We start from the raw sequence: 18,939 nt of genomic DNA, 5'->3' as shown, positions 1-18,939 counted from the left end.
GAGGTTGAACCTCGGTCTTTTTTTGCTGCCAAATTGGGCTCTATATTTTGCCGTAATAAATTCAGCTGCGGGAGGACATGCATTGGAAATTCGCCCTGAGACAGCACTGTAAGGACTAGGAATGCACTGATGAATACCGCACTATTTTAATAATAATAAGCCTAACAATGTAGAAGCAGGAAGTCTGTAGGGCACTTATTAAGGTGATTAGGGGCGTTGCACTCATTCATTAGGGCTTTGAACAGGGTCTGGCGCGTCGCCGCCTGCTCATATCTGATGATGACGTCATTTGAGTTCCCCAGACTTCATCGATACATTCCATATTCGATACTGAGATACTTACAATGGAAGACCGATAGCTACCGCATCTCTCAAAGATATGGATCCAGACTGATACTAACCTATTGATGATTCTCTCCTCGCGTCCCCCTTTCCCACAGCCTTATGCGACTGAGCTTCTAGAGGCCTCCGGTTATCAGCTTTGCATCGTCAGGCTGGCAGTTTCAACCAAGATGTTTAATGGGGGTGGGGTGAGGTGAGGTCATTTGTAGGGCAGAAAGCCTGATGTATTGTTTATAATCGCTAGATACACGATTTAGTTACAGATGGGTGATAGGAGTGTCTTGCTCAGAGGCTGGATTCCATCCATGTGAATCCCTTCGATGAGGCTTCAACCAATATCCCGCTACCACCCTATCATTTTCCATGAGGCTCATTTCGTCTCCATCAGCCAGAGACTATAAGGCTATGGGAGAAATCCCCGAGCCAATGCCAGCGGTCAAATTGTCTTTATAACCCTTCCCTTTCTCGTAGCTACTCTTCGTAGATGATGAAAGAAGAGGAAGTGATGAGTGATGAGAGGACAGACACTGAACAGGTTCTTAGATGGTAGGTACTTGTAAGATTAGGACGCCAATCGCTCACTGGAGATATTATATCATCAATGTCATCCCCCGATTATAGTGTTGTGAAAACCTCTTGCAATATCATAAGTTTTACTACATGCAGTCGTATACGTCGATATCGACGTTGGGGGCAAAGCTATGCCCATGGTAGCTTAGAGCAGAGGCGCACGGGTACAAAAAGTTTGAAGATTACTGCAGCTTAGGAAATTTGAACAGGTTATATCAACATGTATTCATGCATTTTCTCTGTGATACATGATGAACCCAGTTGATTTCAGACTGAAAAAAAAAATGAAAAAAAAAATTCCTGTGATATCCGCAAGTTTGTTTAAAGCTGTGGAATGACACCATAGAGTTAACTATATTTCATAGCTAAAAAAGGATGTAGACCGGGCAGTGGAATAAGAAATAGATGTGTCCCCAACTGATTTACCGAGCTTCTGACTTGAGCTAACGTTAGGAGCTTGGCAGTCTTTCCAATCAGGTTGTAACTATTGTTTTTTGTTTCTTGAAAGGATGTTTGTAGTCTTTTTGTTCAGGAGCATGTAACTACTCTGTACTCCGTACTGTGCATACTATGCTGCGTAGATACAAAGAAATTAGTGACGTACAGGATACATAGTTCTTGGCGACTGATCTTTTATTTCTCTTACAAAGACTGTATACTCTACTCCGTATACTAAAGTAAATTATCCCCCGGTAAGCTCTAAAATAAGCATTATTCATGTCATCAAGGATACTTCAGATATTTAAGTTTTGAGCGTAACTTAAATACGAGAGAGCAGGGAGGGCACTTATTAGTGCGCTAAGTGGCTACACTGTCCCCTGCTGACAAAGAGACGTCTCGATAGTTAACTATGTATGGTATGTAGTTGCCATACCATACCATACCATACCCATACACATACACATTACATATTTAATATTACATACGCCCAGCCCAAGCCCGCATTCACCGCAACCAGAACCACAACACAACCACCACAAGGTTCTTGTTCTATATTCTTATTATCATTAGCGACCTCCATCATCACCATCACCTCGACTTATTGCACCCGCTCTATTGTCTCTTTCCGTTACAATCACTCCCCCGTTATGTCGTTTGTGCTCACCTACCTCATCCTCCTCTCGATGACGGAACCCGCGCAGCAGCGCGGCCTTTGAGTTCAATAGTTCGTTGTCCACTACTCCTCCGCTCGCTCCGCCCGCTCCGCCCGCTCCGCTTACCGGCCATATTTCTATAACAAATCCCCCTACCTTCCACCGACTCTTCCTCTCGCGGGTTATAATTGCCCTTCTTCTTTCATCTGTCACCTACTGTTCGCCTTCAACTAGCGCAGCAAGACCTTGCTACCCCCGCTCCCATACACGATATCTCCGTTCTTATGCTCCCTGTCGCACGCCAGCGTCGCCCCACTCCGTGCTCGTGTGAGCTTTTGCCCGGATTCTTGCCTGGAGCTCTTCCACTGCGCCCATTCCTGTGACACGCTGTAGGCTGCGATATCATTGTATACGGCCTCTTGTTACTATTAGTAATAGTAATAATACCTTCGGGGGACTTGCATTCTTTGCTTTGGGAAAGAAAGAGTTGCTGCGAATTGTCCAACCGTCTTTGCGAAATGGAAAAAGCTGACACTGTTGATGTGAGCTGGTTGCATCATTCTCAAAAAGGTACATCCTCTTCCTTCTCCGGAAACAGTGATATCGGTGAATTTGCTTGCTTTATAGACTGTCTTCTGTCTCGCCATCTTTTTTTACCTCATTCCATCATGTTGGGAGCTTGATAAAGGCTATAGAATTTACGTTGAATAACCCTAACTTGATTTACTATAGACAATCTTCTTCGAACCAAATCTGCGCCTTCAGTTCCCATAAATTCCTCACAACCAATAACTCCAGAGCCACCAGTACTTGCCAGTTCACTCCCAACAGAAAATTACGAACCCGCCAATGTCGTTTCGTCTACAGGTGTATCCAGGTCATTAACTCCTCCGGTGATGAACCCCCGGCAGCCACCGACACAGCAGAGGAAGGGGACCTTGAATGCGGTAGAGCAGAGTGAATCTACGCCTTCGCCGGCACCCTTGGCTACCAATGGGACCACAGGCAAATCATCCAGCGCAAAACAGCCTACGACCGGTCGGCGCAATTCATGGATCTCCAGTTTAAGCCAGAAATTATCTTCGAGCGGTTCGGTTTCTCCGACGCAAAGCAATGTGAAGGATGCCAATGCGAAGCAACCAGCTCAGAGTCCTCGAACAGAACTCCACAACCCATTTGGCGCATCTTTCTCTCCCAAGGAAAAGACAGACAAGCAAGATGATACCCCGACTCCCTTCGATTCTCGTTCTCCAAAGAGCCATCCTTCCTTCTTTCATAATGCCCTCCGCAAACTTTCATCTTCCTCTTCGTCCGTCGGTGGTGCGTTAGGAAAGATCGCGACACAGGGAGTGATTCCCGAACGGCGAGTTATGAATGTCGATCAGCATCGCGATAGATGTAAGATTGCTGAGCTGAACCAGGCTAAGCTCCGGCGTGTTGCGTTTTGTGTCGATGTGGAAATTGCGGGGACTTCTCGCCGGTCTGAATCCGAAGAGGAAGCTACACCGCAACAGCCTACACAGCTGTCGTCGCAACCGCCACCGCAAACGCCATCGCAGGCGGCCCCTGCGAAGAAGAAATCCACAATGGCCGATCAAATCAGAGTTTTCAAGAGACAAGACTCTAAGCCCGCCGTGGAGAAGGCTGAACCATCGCAACCGGGTGCTAATGGCGAACCAACCGAGGTCCCTTCAAGTACAGCTGCTAGCGAGACGACACCGTCGAAACCCGCTAAGGAAAACGAAAAGCCCCCTGGTACCAAAGAGCAAACAAGAAAGCAGGAAAAGAAGAAGAGGTCAGAAGAAGAGCGGAAAGAACGCAAGGAGAGAAAGAGAAGGCAGGCCGAAGCGAACGGGACCATTCCACTTCAGTTTACTCGTGACAAAGGATCGTCTTCTCTCCGTCCCACCCGAGGTCAGGATCAACCAACGACTGACCCTGTACGAATATATCGCCGCTGTTGTCAACTACGGGAAACCGGGGTTTTGAAGAAGATAGTTGAACAGATCTCTTCACCATCTTCGGGCCTTGCAGAGTCTCCTGGGACTGTTGCTGTTCTAGATCTCAGTGGCCTTTGCATGACCCTCCCTGATATTGTTACCTTCGCCGACTGGCTTGCCATCGTTCCCGTCCGCAAGCTACTATTACAAAATTGCGGCCTCACTGATGAAGCGGTGCGGGTGATCCTATCAGCGCTGCTGTCCACAAGGACGATCGAAGAATCAAGGTTACGAAGAAAGAGTGGCAGGAAACACGGCGACGATGCATCCCAGAGGGGAGAGAGAGCGGGCGTAATAGAAAAGCTGTCTTTGAAGGATAATCCCAAGATCGGCCACGATGGATGGCGGCACATCGCGCTCTTCATTCATATGTCAAGATCCCTCATCGGAATCGACTTGTCTGGAATCCCTTTCCCGCAAACTCCGGCCACCACAACCAGACCAATTAGTCCCTTATCAAAAGCCAGTAAACAACCTGCGACAGTATCCACTGTCTTCGCGAAGGCATTGTCTGAGCGACTTGCGGGAAACCACTTGGAAGAGCTAGTAATCAGCGAATGTTATCCATCTTCTGAAGATCTTTCCAAGATTTGCGATGCGGCGACAGCTGTGGAATTACGAAGATTGGGAGTTGCACACAATAACATGACGGCGGAAGGATTGGGACATGTCATTCGCTATTTGCAGGCTGGTTACTGCGAAGGACTTGACTTGGGAGGAAACAATCTGGGTGACCATCTAGGGCCGCTGTCGTCCGCCATTCAAAAAGCAAAGGATCATCCGCTCAGTGCTCTAAGCCTGGCGGATTGTTCATTGACGCCAAAACCTCTATGCTCTGTCCTCCAAGCGCTGACCTGTTTGCCTAATTTCCGATTTATCGACCTCTCCCATAACCCGAACCTTTTTGCAAGCCAGCCGGACTCTTTAACGACCTTACGACGCTATCTTCCCCAAATGGCTGAATTGAAACGAATACACTTGGCGGGTGTCAGCCTCTCTCCAGATCATGCCATAGCTCTTGCAGAGATATTACCCGATTGCCGTCGGCTATGTCACATTAATATCTTGGAGAATCCCACCATTGCCGCTTTGGCTTCAGCCAAGGACGCACCCACCCAGGAAGAAGCTTGCGCATTGTACGCGTCGTTGATGACAGCCGTTCGCATCTCACACACCCTCATCGCAGTAGATATCGACGTCCCGACGGCAGATAATAACGAAGTTGTCAAAGCCCTCGCATCACAAATTGTGGCCTACTCTCTTCGGAACCTCGAGCGTGGTGAACTTGTGGAGGAGCTTTCTGATGGCTCAACACCGGAAGAGTACCCAGTTCCCGTCCCCGATATCCTTGTGCATATTGTTGGAAATGTGGATGATGTAGGAGATGATCCTACGAAGCTGGCTCCGGATGAAGACTACGTTATTGGCGGTACTGGGCTGGTAAAGGCTCTTGGGGTTTGCCTTGGTAATGCCGACCACCATTCCCTGGAGACTTTGGGCGATATAACTCCCCCTCCCAGCGGCACTTCTACGCCACTTCGGCGCGCTAGCAGTGTTGGAAATAAAAAGCCACGGGACATGTCGAAGAACCTTCTCAATTCTGCACGGAGAATACGTGTGCGATTACAGCCGGTTCTTGTCAGGGAAGACAGGGCCGGTAATGAATCGAATTATCGTAAGTATTCCTTTTGTGTTTTTATGCTTGATTGTTACTTCATTTATTCAAACGACCATAATTTACAATTATATTTCTCTAGGACGACTACAATTCCTTGATGTTACCCTACAACGGATGATCCAACGTTTCGAAGATGAATTTCCAGATACCCGCCTTTCTACCGACTCAGACACAAGGGACACCCTTCCTCAACGGACCCCGTCCCAATCATCCGCGGGCGAATCTGCAGAACGGTCTAAACTAGATGATCCCGCAAACCTGGACGCAATTCAATTAAGCCAAAGCCCGGATCAAGATCAATATCCAGACGCAGCCATTGACGACGAAGACGGGGACCGTTACGCCATCCGCTTATCCCGTACCAGCTCAAACACATCCCTCCACTCCAAAGCCCTGACCTCCGAAGAAGGCAGGGTCCACCGTTTCCAGCAGCATGTCCGCCGGGATATTCTTAGCACCGATCTCGAGGCTGAGCCGGATACCCCCTCCCAAGGCCCCGACGAGACGCAGATCCACGCCTTACGCGAAAAGCTCGAGCGTCTCCGGAGTAGTGAGATGCAGTCTCGCATCGAGCTTGTTGGACCTGACAAGGCGCTTGAAGAGCTGGGGGCGAATATGGAAGAGTTACTTGCGCTGCGCGAACGGGATCCGGAGTCGTTTGAGAGCTTCAAGGCGAGCCAGATTGCTGCGCAGATTAATGCCGGGTTGGTGGGAGAAGGGGAGGGAGAGGGTGAACGGGAAGCAAGTGAACAACCCCCTCCCTAGATTCTATTAACCCCACAGTAAGCCCTCTTTTTTCCTGTAGGGGTGGGAGGGGGGATAAACAAATTACACTTTGTCTGCTGCAAATCTCACTCCAGGCTACGAAATTTCAGCTCCCTCTTTTCCAACTTTCCGATTTTGAGTGTGACACTTCTATTTTATTCATTGACAAATTTTTACGAAATCTTTTGCATATTTCCTGTGCGATTTCCCTCTACGCGCGAAACTTGGTCTGTACTAGGTTTGGGGGAGAACCAAACAAAGAGATTAGCCCTGGGTGCTGTTTTTCTTTTTTTCGTTTCCATTCTCACTGCTGCTAGCCGTTTCTGCGGAATGCCACTCTTCGTATATATATGTACATGTACATACGAATTGCGTATATGCACCCAACTGAAAGCTCACACACCTGTACTGTTTTGTTTCATCCATGATACACTCTTCTTTGACTCGCTTTTTCTTATTTTTATTTTTATTATTTTTATTTTTATTATTTTTTTGAGGGCAGAGGCAACCAACCCTCTTGCATTCTTCACACTTAGCACCAGGAGCACAGCGAGAAGCGAGAAAAATAACGGCCTTAACTTTTTTTCTATATTTAATATATTTTTATTCCACCTATCTATTCATGCTGATGATTTCTCGTTTTCGTTTCTTCCTCCTAGTCTCCTTTTGTTTTCCGACTGCTGACTTTCTTCCATTGTATGTCCTTGCGTTTTCAAAGGATAATGCGGAATTTTTTCCTGTCGTGTTACACATATTTAGTAGTGGAAGCGGATGCTTTATTTCACCCGCGAGATGGAATTTGCTTCAATATTTAATACGTTCATCATTCTCCATTCTATGTCATATTCTCTGTAATTCATCTTCAACAAACCTTCCCTTTCACAAGCTATTCCTAATGGGAACAATCCGGGGACGCAGATTATGTAACCCGGCAAAACCTTCGGCCCGGTAACATGATCCACCTGCCATTTCACATGCAAACCGGCGAGTCAAGTGACTTGCTTCGTCCGGGTTCCATCAACCATCTATCTGTCCATCTTCAATCCAGCTTCGGCTTCGTTCTTGTGTTTTCTTTCTTCTTTCCAGGCCTCCTGTTCATTTACCTAATTAACATTTGTTTAATTCCATACTTAATTGTTCTTCCTTTTATTTCATCGGTTTTCCTTTTACCATAATAGAGCAAAAAGCGGCACATAGATTCCTTGTCCGTCCATGACGCCATGGCATCTTAACTAGGGAGTCCCTCATCTCAACCCTTTTTCTTTGTTCAAATTAAAATATAGAGGATAGCTCAAGAAAGATAGGGCAACCAAATAATTGATTCCTCTTTTCCCTCTACCCCTACGTTCTCGCAACGTATTGACCAAATACCAGCGCCGCCATCGTCTTTCCAAAAACTCCCACCCTCCCAAAAATGGCCGCGCTATCCAAATTCTCTCTCCCAGACGCATCCCTCAAATCCCTTCTCTCCTCCCTAACCACCCACTATGTCGAACACCGCAAACTTATCTCCCGGGGCGTCTACCTAACTCTCTTCCTCGCCCTCATCAAGCGCATCCACAACGCAATCGCGGAACAAAAGGCGGCCTCCCAGCGCATAGCAGAGATCCGCGGACGACCTGGCACGAACAAGATTAACGGATCTGATAATGCCAATGGCAGCGGCGGGGCAGCTAACGGCGCGGGGCCTAAAAAGGTAGAGCTGAATTGGGAATTTGTCAAGAATCTGCTTCGTTTGTTGAAGATTATTATCCCCGGGTCGAAGAGTAAGGAGCTGCGATTGCTGATTAGCCACTCGGTGTTTTTGGTGTTGCGCACGTTGTTGAGTGTGTATGTTGCGGAGCTGGATGGGAAGTTGGTTAGTAGTTTGGTGAGGGGGAAGGGGAGGGAGTTTTTGCTTAGCCTTACGTGGTGGATGGCCGTGGCGGTTCCGGCGACGTTTACGAATTCAATGGTACGTTTTTTTTTTCCCTTTGGCGGATCTGTTCCGGAATGAGTGGGAGGGTTTATGCGGATTGCGCTTTGCTAACGTTTCGTTTGTTGTAGCTTTCCTATCACCAATGTCAACTGGCGCTTCATTATCGGAAACGGCTGACGGAATATGTGCATGGCCACTACCTGTCGAACATGTCGTTTTATACCCTATCCGCCCTAGATGACCGTATCAAAAATCCAGATCAACTTATAACAGTCGACATCTCACGATTCTCAAACAGTTTGGCGGAGCTCTACTCGAACCTCGCCAAGCCTATCCTTGACATGGCTATATATAATTATTCTTTGTCGAAGAGCGTGGGTGGCGAGGGCCTTTTCATCATGTCACTCCTTGTCCAATTATCCGCAAACGTGATGCGCGTCCTCACGCCGCCCTTCGGAAAATATGTCGCTGATGAAGCACGGCTGGAGGGCGAGTTCCGGTTCCAACATACGAGACTCATCGATCACAGTGAAGAGATCGCCTTATACCGTGGCCATGAGGCGGAGAAAAATACGTTGGATAAGGGTTATTTCACACTGATCAAACATGTGAATCGCATCTTGCGGAGGAGGCTGTACTATGGTTTCATGGAGGACTTTGTGATTAAGTACTTCTGGGGCGCGCTGGGGTTGATTTTGTGTAGTGTCCCAGTTTTCTTTAAGCTTCCTGGACAGACCGCCGAGACGATGGGGGATAGAACGGAGAGTAAGTTTCATATACACACCTCCAGGTGCTATAAATGATTTCCTTGCTAATTTTTTTTTTTATGAAGGCTTCGTTACAAATAGGCGCATGCTACTCTCTTCCTCCGATGCCTTCGGACGGGTGATGTTTTCTTACAAAGAAATTTCACAACTGGCTGGCTATACTGCCCGCGTAACATCTCTGCTGGACGTCATCGACGACGTCGCAGCAGGGCACTTCGAAAAGAAGCTCGTCTCATCTGCTTCAACGGACGAGAACGTCGCCGTCCTCAGCGGCCGTGGCACCATCACTGAAAGCGACTCCATCGAATTCGTCGATGTCCCCATCGTGTCTCCCAACGGGGACGTGCTGGTCCAGAAACTGTCCTTCACCGTCCACCCGGGCGATCACCTCCTCATCGTCGGCCCCAATGGGTGTGGGAAGTCCTCCCTCTTCCGAATCCTGGGCGGCCTATGGCCTGTGTATGGCGGGACTGTCAAAAAACCTTCCTTCGAAGACATCTTTTACATCCCGCAACGCCCCTACCTGTCCCGCGGCACGCTGAGACAGCAAGTCATATATCCCGACGGCCTGCGCGAGATGCGCGCTAAAGGGGTCACCGACGAAGACCTGTATGAGATCCTTAGCGTCGTGGAGATCGCGTCTATCGTCGATCGACCGGGAGGGTGGGATGCGGAGGAAGAGTGGCGTGATGTCCTTTCCGGCGGTCTACAACAGCGAATTGCCATGGCGAGGCTCTTCTACCATAAACCCAAATACGCGATTTTGGACGAGTGCACGTCCTCCGTGACGTTGGAGATTGAGAAGGTGATGTATGAGACGGCGGAGAAGCTTGGGGTGACGCTGATGACTGTGTCGCATCGGCGGAGTTTGTGGAAGTATCATAAGAAGATCTTGCAGTTTGATGGGCAGGGGAATTGTATTTTTACCAGCTTGGATTGGGAGAAGAGGCTGAGACTGGAGGAGTAAGTACTTCTTTACGCTGTGAAGTTCTTTGCTTTTGATTATTATGTTCGTTAACTAACTACTCGAAAACAACAGCGAGAAGGAAGAAATTGATCTCCAACTCCGTGCAGTGCCGGAGTTGGAGAAGAGGCTTTCCGAGCTTACAGCCTCGTGAACCTGCTTTTGCGGTTCACACCTTACAGTGTCCATCTACTAAATTTAACCCAACAATTTAAAATACCCCTTCTAGCCCTATCGCACAAACTGTCACATTTGACCCTCTAGGCTTCCCGTATCCTAATGCTTGGAAGACAACTGATGCTATTACGACTATTTCACGGCGTATGTGCATGTTCGGGCACAGTTGATTTACTTTATCTTCCTTTCTTATGGTTGCCATATTTCCATATCACAAAGCCACCTCCCACTTTTTAAAGCTATATATACCTGTCTGTATATTAGCTATAAACTTGGGACAGGCATTTTTATAATTTCAGCATGTTATTTTCTACCATATTTATTAGATATGTCGTGGTTTGGTGATTGGTCTTTAGTTCACATTCCCTTATATCTTTCCAGCACCTTTCAAAGATGGTAACGGAACTTTGGCAAGGAAATTCTCTCTCGCGGCAGCATAGTAGATAAAATTCAGGCATGTACATGTACATGTACATGTAAGAATTCACACAAAGATCAAATTTCTATACTCCAACAATATACAAACCAGAAGCAGGGAAACATCAATATGCCTAAGGGCTTAACACCACGAGCTTCCCGAACTGTGGATTCTCAATCGCGGCCTTCCCTGCCTTCTCATGCTCTTCCAGCTTGAACTCGCCAACCACCTCCACTCCACCGCTTTTCCCGAGCTTCAGGATGCCAGATTCAAACAGCCTCAAAAGACCCCGAACATCGGCCGCATGATACATGAATTGCGCGCGGATTGTTAAATTGTTGGCTACAGCATGGCTGTATGGAACAGCAATGTTGTCATCAGAGATGAAGCCCATGAGTACAGCCCTCCCGTACGGCCCCAACGCCATCAAGCCACTCCTCACTATCGTCGACCCGGACGCCTGAGGGGGCGAAACGTCAATAAACACATCAACGGGGCGACCTAATTGCTCCTTAAATGCGGACGAATCTGCCTCCGCGTCCCCCTTCAACTGCACAATCTTCACCCTCTCACCATGGGTAGCTCTTAACTTCTCCAAAACGTCGACGTTTCGGCCTGCAGCAATGACATTCGCGCCCATTGCCACTGCAAGCCCCACAGCCGCGCCGCTATACGACCCCGTCGCCGGCGCCACAACAACCGTCTCCCCTGCCATAAGCTTCACATTCCGAAACCCGGCAAACGCAATCGGGTAGAGAGAGATGGCAGACAGTTCCGCAGTGCTATATCCCAACTGAGTGCAGAGAGCCTGCTCATCCAGGGCCCAGCAGTTCTCCAACGGGCACCGCGCGTACTCTGCAAACAAGCCTTGACGCCAATTGTCCTCTATGAATTTCCTCCCTGTGGACGTCCACCCGTCATGGAAGCTCCAGAGGTAAATGACGTCCTTGTTATCGCGTGACCGCAATGCTGGTTCGAGCATCACCAGCTGGCCGATGGAGAAGCTGGTAGTGTCAGGCCCTGTGGCTGCCACGCGCCCGATGGCACGGGCCCCAGGGGTATTGGGGAATGGATATGTGAATGGCGTGTGGCCGCTGATGATGCGCGTAACGCTGACATCCATCGTGGCGTGAAGGATTTTGACCACGATGCTTCCGTGGATTGGGGTTGGGGTGGGCACCTCTTGGAGCTGAAGAGGTTGGGCATTGCCGGTGCGCACGAGAGCGCGCATTGTTGCGGGGAGTTGGGGGTTGGTGGTGATGGTTGCCATTTTTTCACTTTATATTATAGAAGAGAACTAGTTGGAAGCGCGTCTTTCCATGCTTTTGGGGAACTGAAACGGAATGATATGCTTTTAAGGATGGCGATTTGTTCAGGATATCAAAAGCACTTTGGATTCAGTGGGTTCCACGGCATCTTTTATACTTGAGAGAACGGAATTTGAGGAGGACATTGTTCTTTCGTTGCACAGAGAGCTTCTACCTCCGGCTGCCCCAGCAGACGGGAGAGATTCTACCCGGGAAGCATTCATCAATGCCCTAGCTTGCTTGTCTTTGACCTTCCTTTTGCAAAACTTCGCCCGTTGACGCCTGGCGATAGCTCCAAATCCCATATGCAATGCATCCGTCCTTTGCGTAATTCGTCCCCTCTGTTGTCTCGACACATGCATCCTGGATAGAAAATCGGAGCTCATGAAGAAATACGAATTAGGGTTAGACTGCGGGAATACGAAAGGAGGTTAGCGCGAAAACCTTAATTGTGGGCCTAGTCAGGCCTTCCAATTGGCGGCTGCGAAGTCATTCCTACTGACTTTACAGTGCAGTACACCGGACGTTTTTCAATTGATACGTCTACTTTAGACGGGAAAGGCCACCGTGACATCAAAAGTGGGAAAATGTTGATACAAGGACTCGTTATCAACATGGCATATCGCTTGGACTGGATGCACCATTTCCAGAACTCTTTGAACTCCAGTGATATCTGATTCATCTTGAATACGGCTCCCGTATCCTACCGATGCAATACAACAAATCAAAGAATCGAACTGATAACCCCACCTCCTAAACATCACTATGACGTCTGTTGTCGCGAAACAACACTCTGACGCAAAAGGGCGGAAGCGCAAGGCGCATAGAAAGTCCCGTCAGGGTTGTGGAAACTGCAAAATTCGCAGAGTCAAGGTCAGCCAGATGAGCTCCGTCGGTCAATAAACCAGCCTCTGCATAAAATTTACCCCAAAATATCCTTTTTCCGGTCTCTATTTTCTTCATCTAATGCAATACTTATAGTGTGACGAAGGCCGACCGGGGTGTCAAAAATGTGCATCATTCGGTGTCTCTTGCAGCTATGAGCCCGGCGCTGCTGATTTACAGCCTTCTCGGGCATCCACTTTCCAATCAGATGGCTACGGATTTTTGCAATTTCAAAATCTGTCAGCGCCAGTACCACGGAAGTCGCCATGTTCTTTGAATGATACAATCCTTAGCATGATCAACACGTCGCAAGCAGCGGCATTTTCCCCTAGACCTAGAGACTATGACAGCATACATTCCGCAGTACCCCAGCGTCCGTATCAACTGCGCGAACATGACCTGGAACTGCTCTCCATATTCCAGGCTAGAACAGCTTGTTCCATTGGGACAGATGCAACACTGCCCATCTACCGTAGAGAGTTTATTCGACTGGCATGTCAGGTATGTTCGAGTTATTCTTACGTCCTACACCGCATTCTACACCACCTAGCCATCCAATCCAACACCCCCTGCAACACTGGATTAACGAATGCGTCAAGCACCCCTTCCTCCTCCACATGGTATTAACTATGACCCTACTACACGACCGCTATCTCTCCCACTTCCCCCCCTGGCCACGCTCCTCATCACCATCCCAACTACACCTCACATCCTCACCCAAAGCCCTTTTTCACTGGTACCTCGGCACCATCCTCTTTAACACCAAACTCGCAAACCCCAGCCAAATCGACCCAAGAGAGCGCGACGCCATCTGGGCAGCCTCCGTTCTCCTTGGTGCCATTACGTTTTCATTCGTGGATGCCAGCCGGGCAGAGGACTCGTGGCCGCTGAAGCCTTCTTCGCATCTGGATCCGAACTGGTTAGCCATCAGCAATGGGAAGAGGGAGGTTTGGAAGCTAGCTGACCCGCTGAGGGCGGATAGTGTGTTTCGGGAAGCGTTGATAGGTCCTGTTCATGGGGAGACGGATCATAGCGCCCCTTCTACTGTCATTGATGGTCCTGGACTTAATGTTGATGACGGGTGGAGGTTTTGCTTCGCCTGCAGCTCCAATTACTACTCCGTGATAAGCTCAGTATCAGCATCAGACACAATCTACACCCGCACCCCACCCCACGAATTCCTCCTCCTACACCACTTCATCACCACCACATTCCCAGACCCAGACCCCAAAGTCAACCCCTATCACACAGCCCTCACAACCCTCCACAGCCTCTTCACCACCCCCTTTAAACCACATACCCCCATCGCCCCCTTCATCGCCTTCATCACGCATATAGACCCCGCCTACCGCAACCTACTGCACCACAAGGATCCGCTAGCGTTACTATTACTGGCCTACTGGTACGGGTATGTTTACGAAAACGAGAGCGAGCACGCACCCTGGTGGTTCTGGAGCCGTGCGATGGTGGAGGGTCGGGCTATTTGTATGTACCTAGAGAGGAACGAGGCGGTGTTAAGCAATAGGAATGTGATTGGGCGGGATGTAGGAGGCCTGGTAGATGAATTGACCATGAAGCAGTTGATAAGCTGGCCAAGTAGGCAGTGTGGTCTTGTATAAAACTCGAGAGAACTTGCAATTTACGGGTTTACAAACCCTATATGATTATAATCCACAGTCCCGTTAAGACAATACTTGTGTGAAAATAAATCCGAAATCACATTTGCGAAGCATTATCAGGCCAATTTCCTCGTCAGGAAGACCGGACAAGAAACTCTGCAAAATGACAAAGCTCGACAATAATAAGAATGGAATGACAAAGAGTGAATATCCAACACCACCTTGGAAAAACGTTCATCTTCCCTCTCCACCGTCTAATTAACCCCAACCAAACATCGCCAGCGGCCGCCCTACTCCGCAACGGCAACCGGTTCCACATTCCAAATAGTCTCCGCATACTCCGCAATAACCCTATCAGACGAGAAAAACCCCATCCTCGACACGCTCAAAATGCACTTCTCAAGCCATCCATCCCGATCCCGATACGCCTCATCCACCATATCCTGCGTCGTGATATAAGAATGGAAATCGTCTGAGACCAGATAGTAATCGCCATGGTCGGTGATTGCTGAAATGAGGGCTGAAAATGAGCTAGCATCACCAAAAGTTCCCGAGCGGATACTGTCGAAGACGGCGGCCAAATCGCTATCTATGGTGATGCTATCCTTCTCATAAAGATGGTTGTGACGCAGATCATCAACATCTTCAGCCAGGGTACCGAAAAGGAAGATATTCTGCTCGCCGATCTCGCGGGTTATTTCGATCTAAGGGCGGTTTTAAATTAGAGTTTAGCTCATGAGAAATCGTGGTTAAAGTAGACTCACATTTGCGCCATCACATGTGCCAATTATCAGGCCTCCATTAAGGACGAATTTCATGTTGCTTGTCCCACTGGCCTCTGTACCAGCAGTTGAAATATGCTCGCTGATATCCGAAGCAGGGCATATAATTTCCGCCTTGCTAACGTTATAGTCTTCCACAAAGATGACCTTCAAAAGATCTCCAACATCCGGATCGTTGTTGACAACTGACCCAACTTGGTTAATAAGGTGGATAATTGTTTTCGCCATCCAATATCCTGGTGCTGCCTTTCCTCCGAAAATCGAGACACGAGGAACAAGCTTTGCCCGTTCTTTGGCACTCATTGCTTTTATTTTAAGATACCTGTGTATCACCCCAAATATGTTTAATTGTTGCCGCTTGTATTCATGGATCCGCTTGACTTGTATATCAAAAAGAGCTTTCGGGTTAACAAGAACCCCAGTGGTATCCAAGATATGGTTCGCAAGCCGAACTTTGTTAGCATGTTTGATATCCGCCCATTCCTCCTTGAAATCTTCGTCGTCAATGTATGCCTCAAGCTTGTCGAGTAAAGTAAGATCCTTCAAAAAGTCGTGACCTCCTAGCCTCGAAGCAATGAGATTAGAGAGGCGAGGATTAGCCTGATGGAGCCATCTTCTAGGGGTGATGCCATTTGTCACATTGGTGAATTTGTCCGGGCCATATATCTCAACAAAATCCTTGAAGATCGTCGTCTTGATAAGGTCAGAGTGTAGCTCTGCCACTCCATTGACTTTGTGAGAGCCAATAATCGCCAAATGGGCCATACAAACCATTTTTGGCTGAGATTCTTCGATTATTGAAACTCGAGTTAACAGGTCACGATCTTTCGGAAACTTTTTCTCCACCATCTGCAGAAACTGCAAATTTATATCGTAGATAATTTGCAAATGTCTTGGAAGGAGGCTCTGGATAAGAGGAACAGACCATTTCTCCAAAGCTTCGGGCAAAACCGTATGATTCGTATAACCGAACGTTCTGGATACGATATTCCAAGCCTCGTCCCATTCCAGCCCTTCCTGGTCAATGAAGATACGCTGTAGTTCCACTATTGCAAGAGTGGGATGCGTATCGTTCAGTTGGATCGCGACGTAGTCAGCAAACTCTGACCATGCACGTTTGGTCTTCTTGAATCGCCTCACAATATCGTAGAGGGAAGCCGCGCACCAAAAGTATTGTTGTTTCAAACGTAGTTCCTTTCCACGATCGAGGTTGTCGTTGGGATACAGCACTGCTGATATGCTCTCCGCACGCTGTTGGTCAGCCACGGCGCTTTCATACTCGCCTGCGTTGAACTTTTGAAAATCGAACTCCCCACTGGCGGCCTGGCTTGACCAGAGACGGAGATTGTTGGTTGTTGGTGTGGCATAACCAGGAATGGGCATATCATAAGCCACCGCTCGAACAATCTCTCCATCTTCCCATGAATGAATAGTCTTCCCTCTTTCATCTTGATATTTCCTAACCGACCCATAAAACTGGATATCAACGGTGACATCGTGGCGTGGGAACTCCCATGGGTTGAAATCGAGCCAGTAATCTGGGACTTCAATCTGATATCCGTTGATTATCTCTTGCTTAAAAATGCCGTATCGATATCGCAATCCATATCCCCATGCAGGATAGTTAAGAGACGCCAGGCTGTCAAGAAAGCAGGCAGCAAGTCGCCCCAAGCCGCCATTTCCCAGAGCAGCATCATGCTCTTGGCTAATAACATCTTCGATTCGGAAACCAAGGTCTTTCAGCCCATCTGTAACACTTGCATTAGCAATGATGAGTTAATTAGAGGAGTAAGAATCAAACCTCTTGCAACATCCTTCATTCCCACATTCAACATAGCATTGTCCAGAGCTCGTCCCATCAAAAATTCGAGAGAAAGATCTACAAAGTCAGTACGGTCGCGAAACATGTCCAGGGTATAAATACATACAGTAAACTCGCTTCTGGTCTGCAAAGGTCTGTCGCTGTTGGGTTTTATTCCATTCAATGACAAGTCGGTCTCGAAATGCCAATGCGGTGCCAGAGTATGCCGCCCTATCGATGCAGTAAGTTCACCCGAATTGCGCATTAATCACTGAGGTTTCACCAGAGCACCTACAATTCATCGCAGTTGAAGAGAGACCGAGCAAGAGTGGTCTCGACATGGCGAACAACTTCTTTCTATACCTCCCGTTAGAAAATTTTAGAAACCCCAAACATGTTTCAGGCAAAACCAAGTGAATCAATATAGAAAAATTTCAAACAAACCATACCCCAAATTCATCTTTCGTCTCGAATTCTTTCGCAGACTACCGCCAGACAAACTATTAGAGCTCACTCAGCTATTGATAGAGGAAAGTAACCATACAAACTTGCGCCAGCTGCACTTCCAAACACAATATTAGCACAACTTTCTCTCTAGAAAATCCAATGTATAGGTTCCTAGGGCAATGGGCCATTCCGTGATCCTGAAAGATCAGTCCGTTCGGAAGTGGGGAAGTAGTACATACGCTTCTCGCAGTGGCTCCGGGATACTAGCTTCTACTTTCTTGATGTCCTGAGGTCCCAACCCGGTATATGTGCGTTTATGCTTAGGGCGGCTAAATCCAGGTCCAACGGGCCCCTGAAGATCTGATATTGGGGCTCCGACTGACGGACGACGTTCACGCGTTGGGCTAGCCATTACTTAGGAGTTAAGAGCAAAAGGAACTGCTGTTCGAATTAGATGATCTGAGAAGTTCTCTAGAGAACGCTCAGATCTACTGCGTATCTTGAACAACTTTGTTAAATGGATTCTTCTGAGAAATTATGCGGGGAAAGTTGCAAATCGCGGGGCCATTCTGACGGGTTTGTGCAACGGGTAATATAGAGAGCAATGCGAGGAGGAAGATGTAGCATTTACCTTGAAATAAAAATAGCTCGAGTGAATATTCCCGACAATTTGGAGAATATAGAAATTAGAAAGCCGAAGAAAAGAGATGCTGTAGAAACTGTCGGTGGAAGAGGTTGGTTGGCGGCTACTTATATATGAATGAAGCTGGTGGGGAAGTAAATAAGGTTCCGAAGAGGTGCAGAAACAACAGTCAAGTGCGACACACTGCTTCAGTCAATCAGTCATCCAAGAGCAATGGAGCAGAAGAGTTAACTAGTAACTAGTTATATGAAAAGCAATGTTGAATAAAATACAAAAGGAAAAGCAGATGGCGTCCTTCCTTGCAACAAGAACATATCCGGGTGGGTTAGGTTATTTAGGTTGCGATCAGACACCAAATGGGAATCCTTGGAACAAGCCCAAAGTCACTTTGAGGCCATTAATAAGCTCAGCGAGGATTTCGCCCCTCTTGGAGGGAGTAAATATGTTCCAGATCTTGTTCGAGACAAAACCCAGCTCTATCTAAGCTTCCTTGCAAAACCAGGTCGAGACCATATCAATCCTGATGATCCAATTGGATGAGAGATAACAGCGGCATGAACCTGCATTGGTGGTTTCTGATTTGATAAAACGTGCTGCCACTGGTTGGACATTGTCATGTAGACCATTCTTGAACGATGCAAGAAACAGATTTGAGGCTCCGAGTGTGAGATGAGAGCCTTGTGGGGAATTGCAAGTCGGAGAATGGAAAAAAAAAAATAATAAATAAATAAATAAATAAATAAATAAATAGATAAAATAAAA

At 47.7% G+C, this 18,939-nt stretch overlaps 5 protein-coding genes across 6 annotated transcripts; 3 read left to right on the top strand and 2 right to left on the bottom strand.

Moving 5' to 3' along the window:
• Positions 1–1,868: 1,868 nt before the first annotated feature.
• Positions 1,869–7,282, top strand: BDBG_03802 (cell wall biogenesis protein Mhp1). Its single transcript, XM_002625697.2, has 3 exons — positions 1,869–2,576; positions 2,739–5,681; positions 5,764–7,282. The coding sequence occupies exons 1-3, from the start codon at positions 2,525–2,527 to the stop codon at positions 6,447–6,449; spliced, it is 3,681 nt and encodes a 1,226-aa protein (XP_002625743.2). The 5' UTR covers positions 1,869–2,524; the 3' UTR covers positions 6,450–7,282.
• Positions 7,283–7,863: 581 nt separating this feature from the next.
• Positions 7,864–10,252, top strand: BDBG_03801 (ATP-binding cassette, subfamily D (ALD), member 2; the record flags this gene model as incomplete). The annotated part of the gene is made up of 4 exons (XM_002625696.1): positions 7,864–8,403; positions 8,496–9,132; positions 9,200–10,097; positions 10,174–10,252. 4 exons carry the CDS (start codon positions 7,864–7,866, stop codon positions 10,250–10,252), a joined length of 2,154 nt encoding a protein of 717 aa, XP_002625742.1.
• Positions 10,253–10,577: 325 nt separating this feature from the next.
• BDBG_03800 (isopropanol dehydrogenase) lies at positions 10,578–12,359 on the bottom strand. The gene has a single exon (XM_002625695.2). The coding sequence runs from the start codon at positions 11,961–11,963 to the stop codon at positions 10,827–10,829; it is 1,137 nt and encodes a 378-aa protein (XP_002625741.1). The 5' UTR covers positions 11,964–12,359; the 3' UTR covers positions 10,578–10,826.
• A 406-nt stretch (positions 12,360–12,765) lies between these two features.
• On the top strand, positions 12,766–14,687 carry BDBG_03799 (uncharacterized protein; the record flags this gene model as incomplete). Its single annotated transcript, XM_031721404.1, has 4 exons — positions 12,766–12,873; positions 12,982–13,386; positions 13,485–14,481; positions 14,563–14,687. The coding sequence occupies 4 exons, from the start codon at positions 12,766–12,768 to the stop codon at positions 14,685–14,687; spliced, it is 1,635 nt and encodes a 544-aa protein (XP_031577944.1).
• BDBG_03798 lies at positions 14,198–18,925 on the bottom strand. Of its 2 annotated transcripts, none has more exons than XM_031721402.1 (9): positions 18,166–18,925; positions 17,774–18,033; positions 17,632–17,644; positions 17,537–17,572; positions 17,383–17,444; positions 17,215–17,318; positions 17,088–17,165; positions 15,269–17,034; positions 14,198–15,208 (listed from the first exon to the last, which is right to left on the bottom strand). In XM_031721402.1, the coding sequence occupies exons 2-9, from the start codon at positions 17,944–17,946 to the stop codon at positions 14,795–14,797; spliced, it is 2,646 nt and encodes an 881-aa protein (XP_031577942.1). In that variant the 5' UTR covers positions 17,947–18,033; positions 18,166–18,925; the 3' UTR covers positions 14,198–14,794. The 2 variants fall into 2 exon arrangements, with proteins under 2 accessions (XP_031577942.1, XP_031577943.1); XM_031721403.1 differs by having other exon boundaries at positions 14,400–15,208; positions 17,774–18,025; positions 18,166–18,890.
• Between the last annotated feature and the right edge of the window lie 14 nt (positions 18,926–18,939).

The sequence above is a fragment of the Blastomyces gilchristii genome (assembly GCF_000003855.2).
Source record: "Blastomyces gilchristii SLH14081 genomic scaffold supercont1.6, whole genome shotgun sequence".
NCBI classification, from domain to species: domain Eukaryota; kingdom Fungi; phylum Ascomycota; class Eurotiomycetes; order Onygenales; family Ajellomycetaceae; genus Blastomyces; species Blastomyces gilchristii.
Note: the sequence above shows the minus strand (reverse complement) of the source record. Positions and strands in the feature narration are given on the sequence as shown.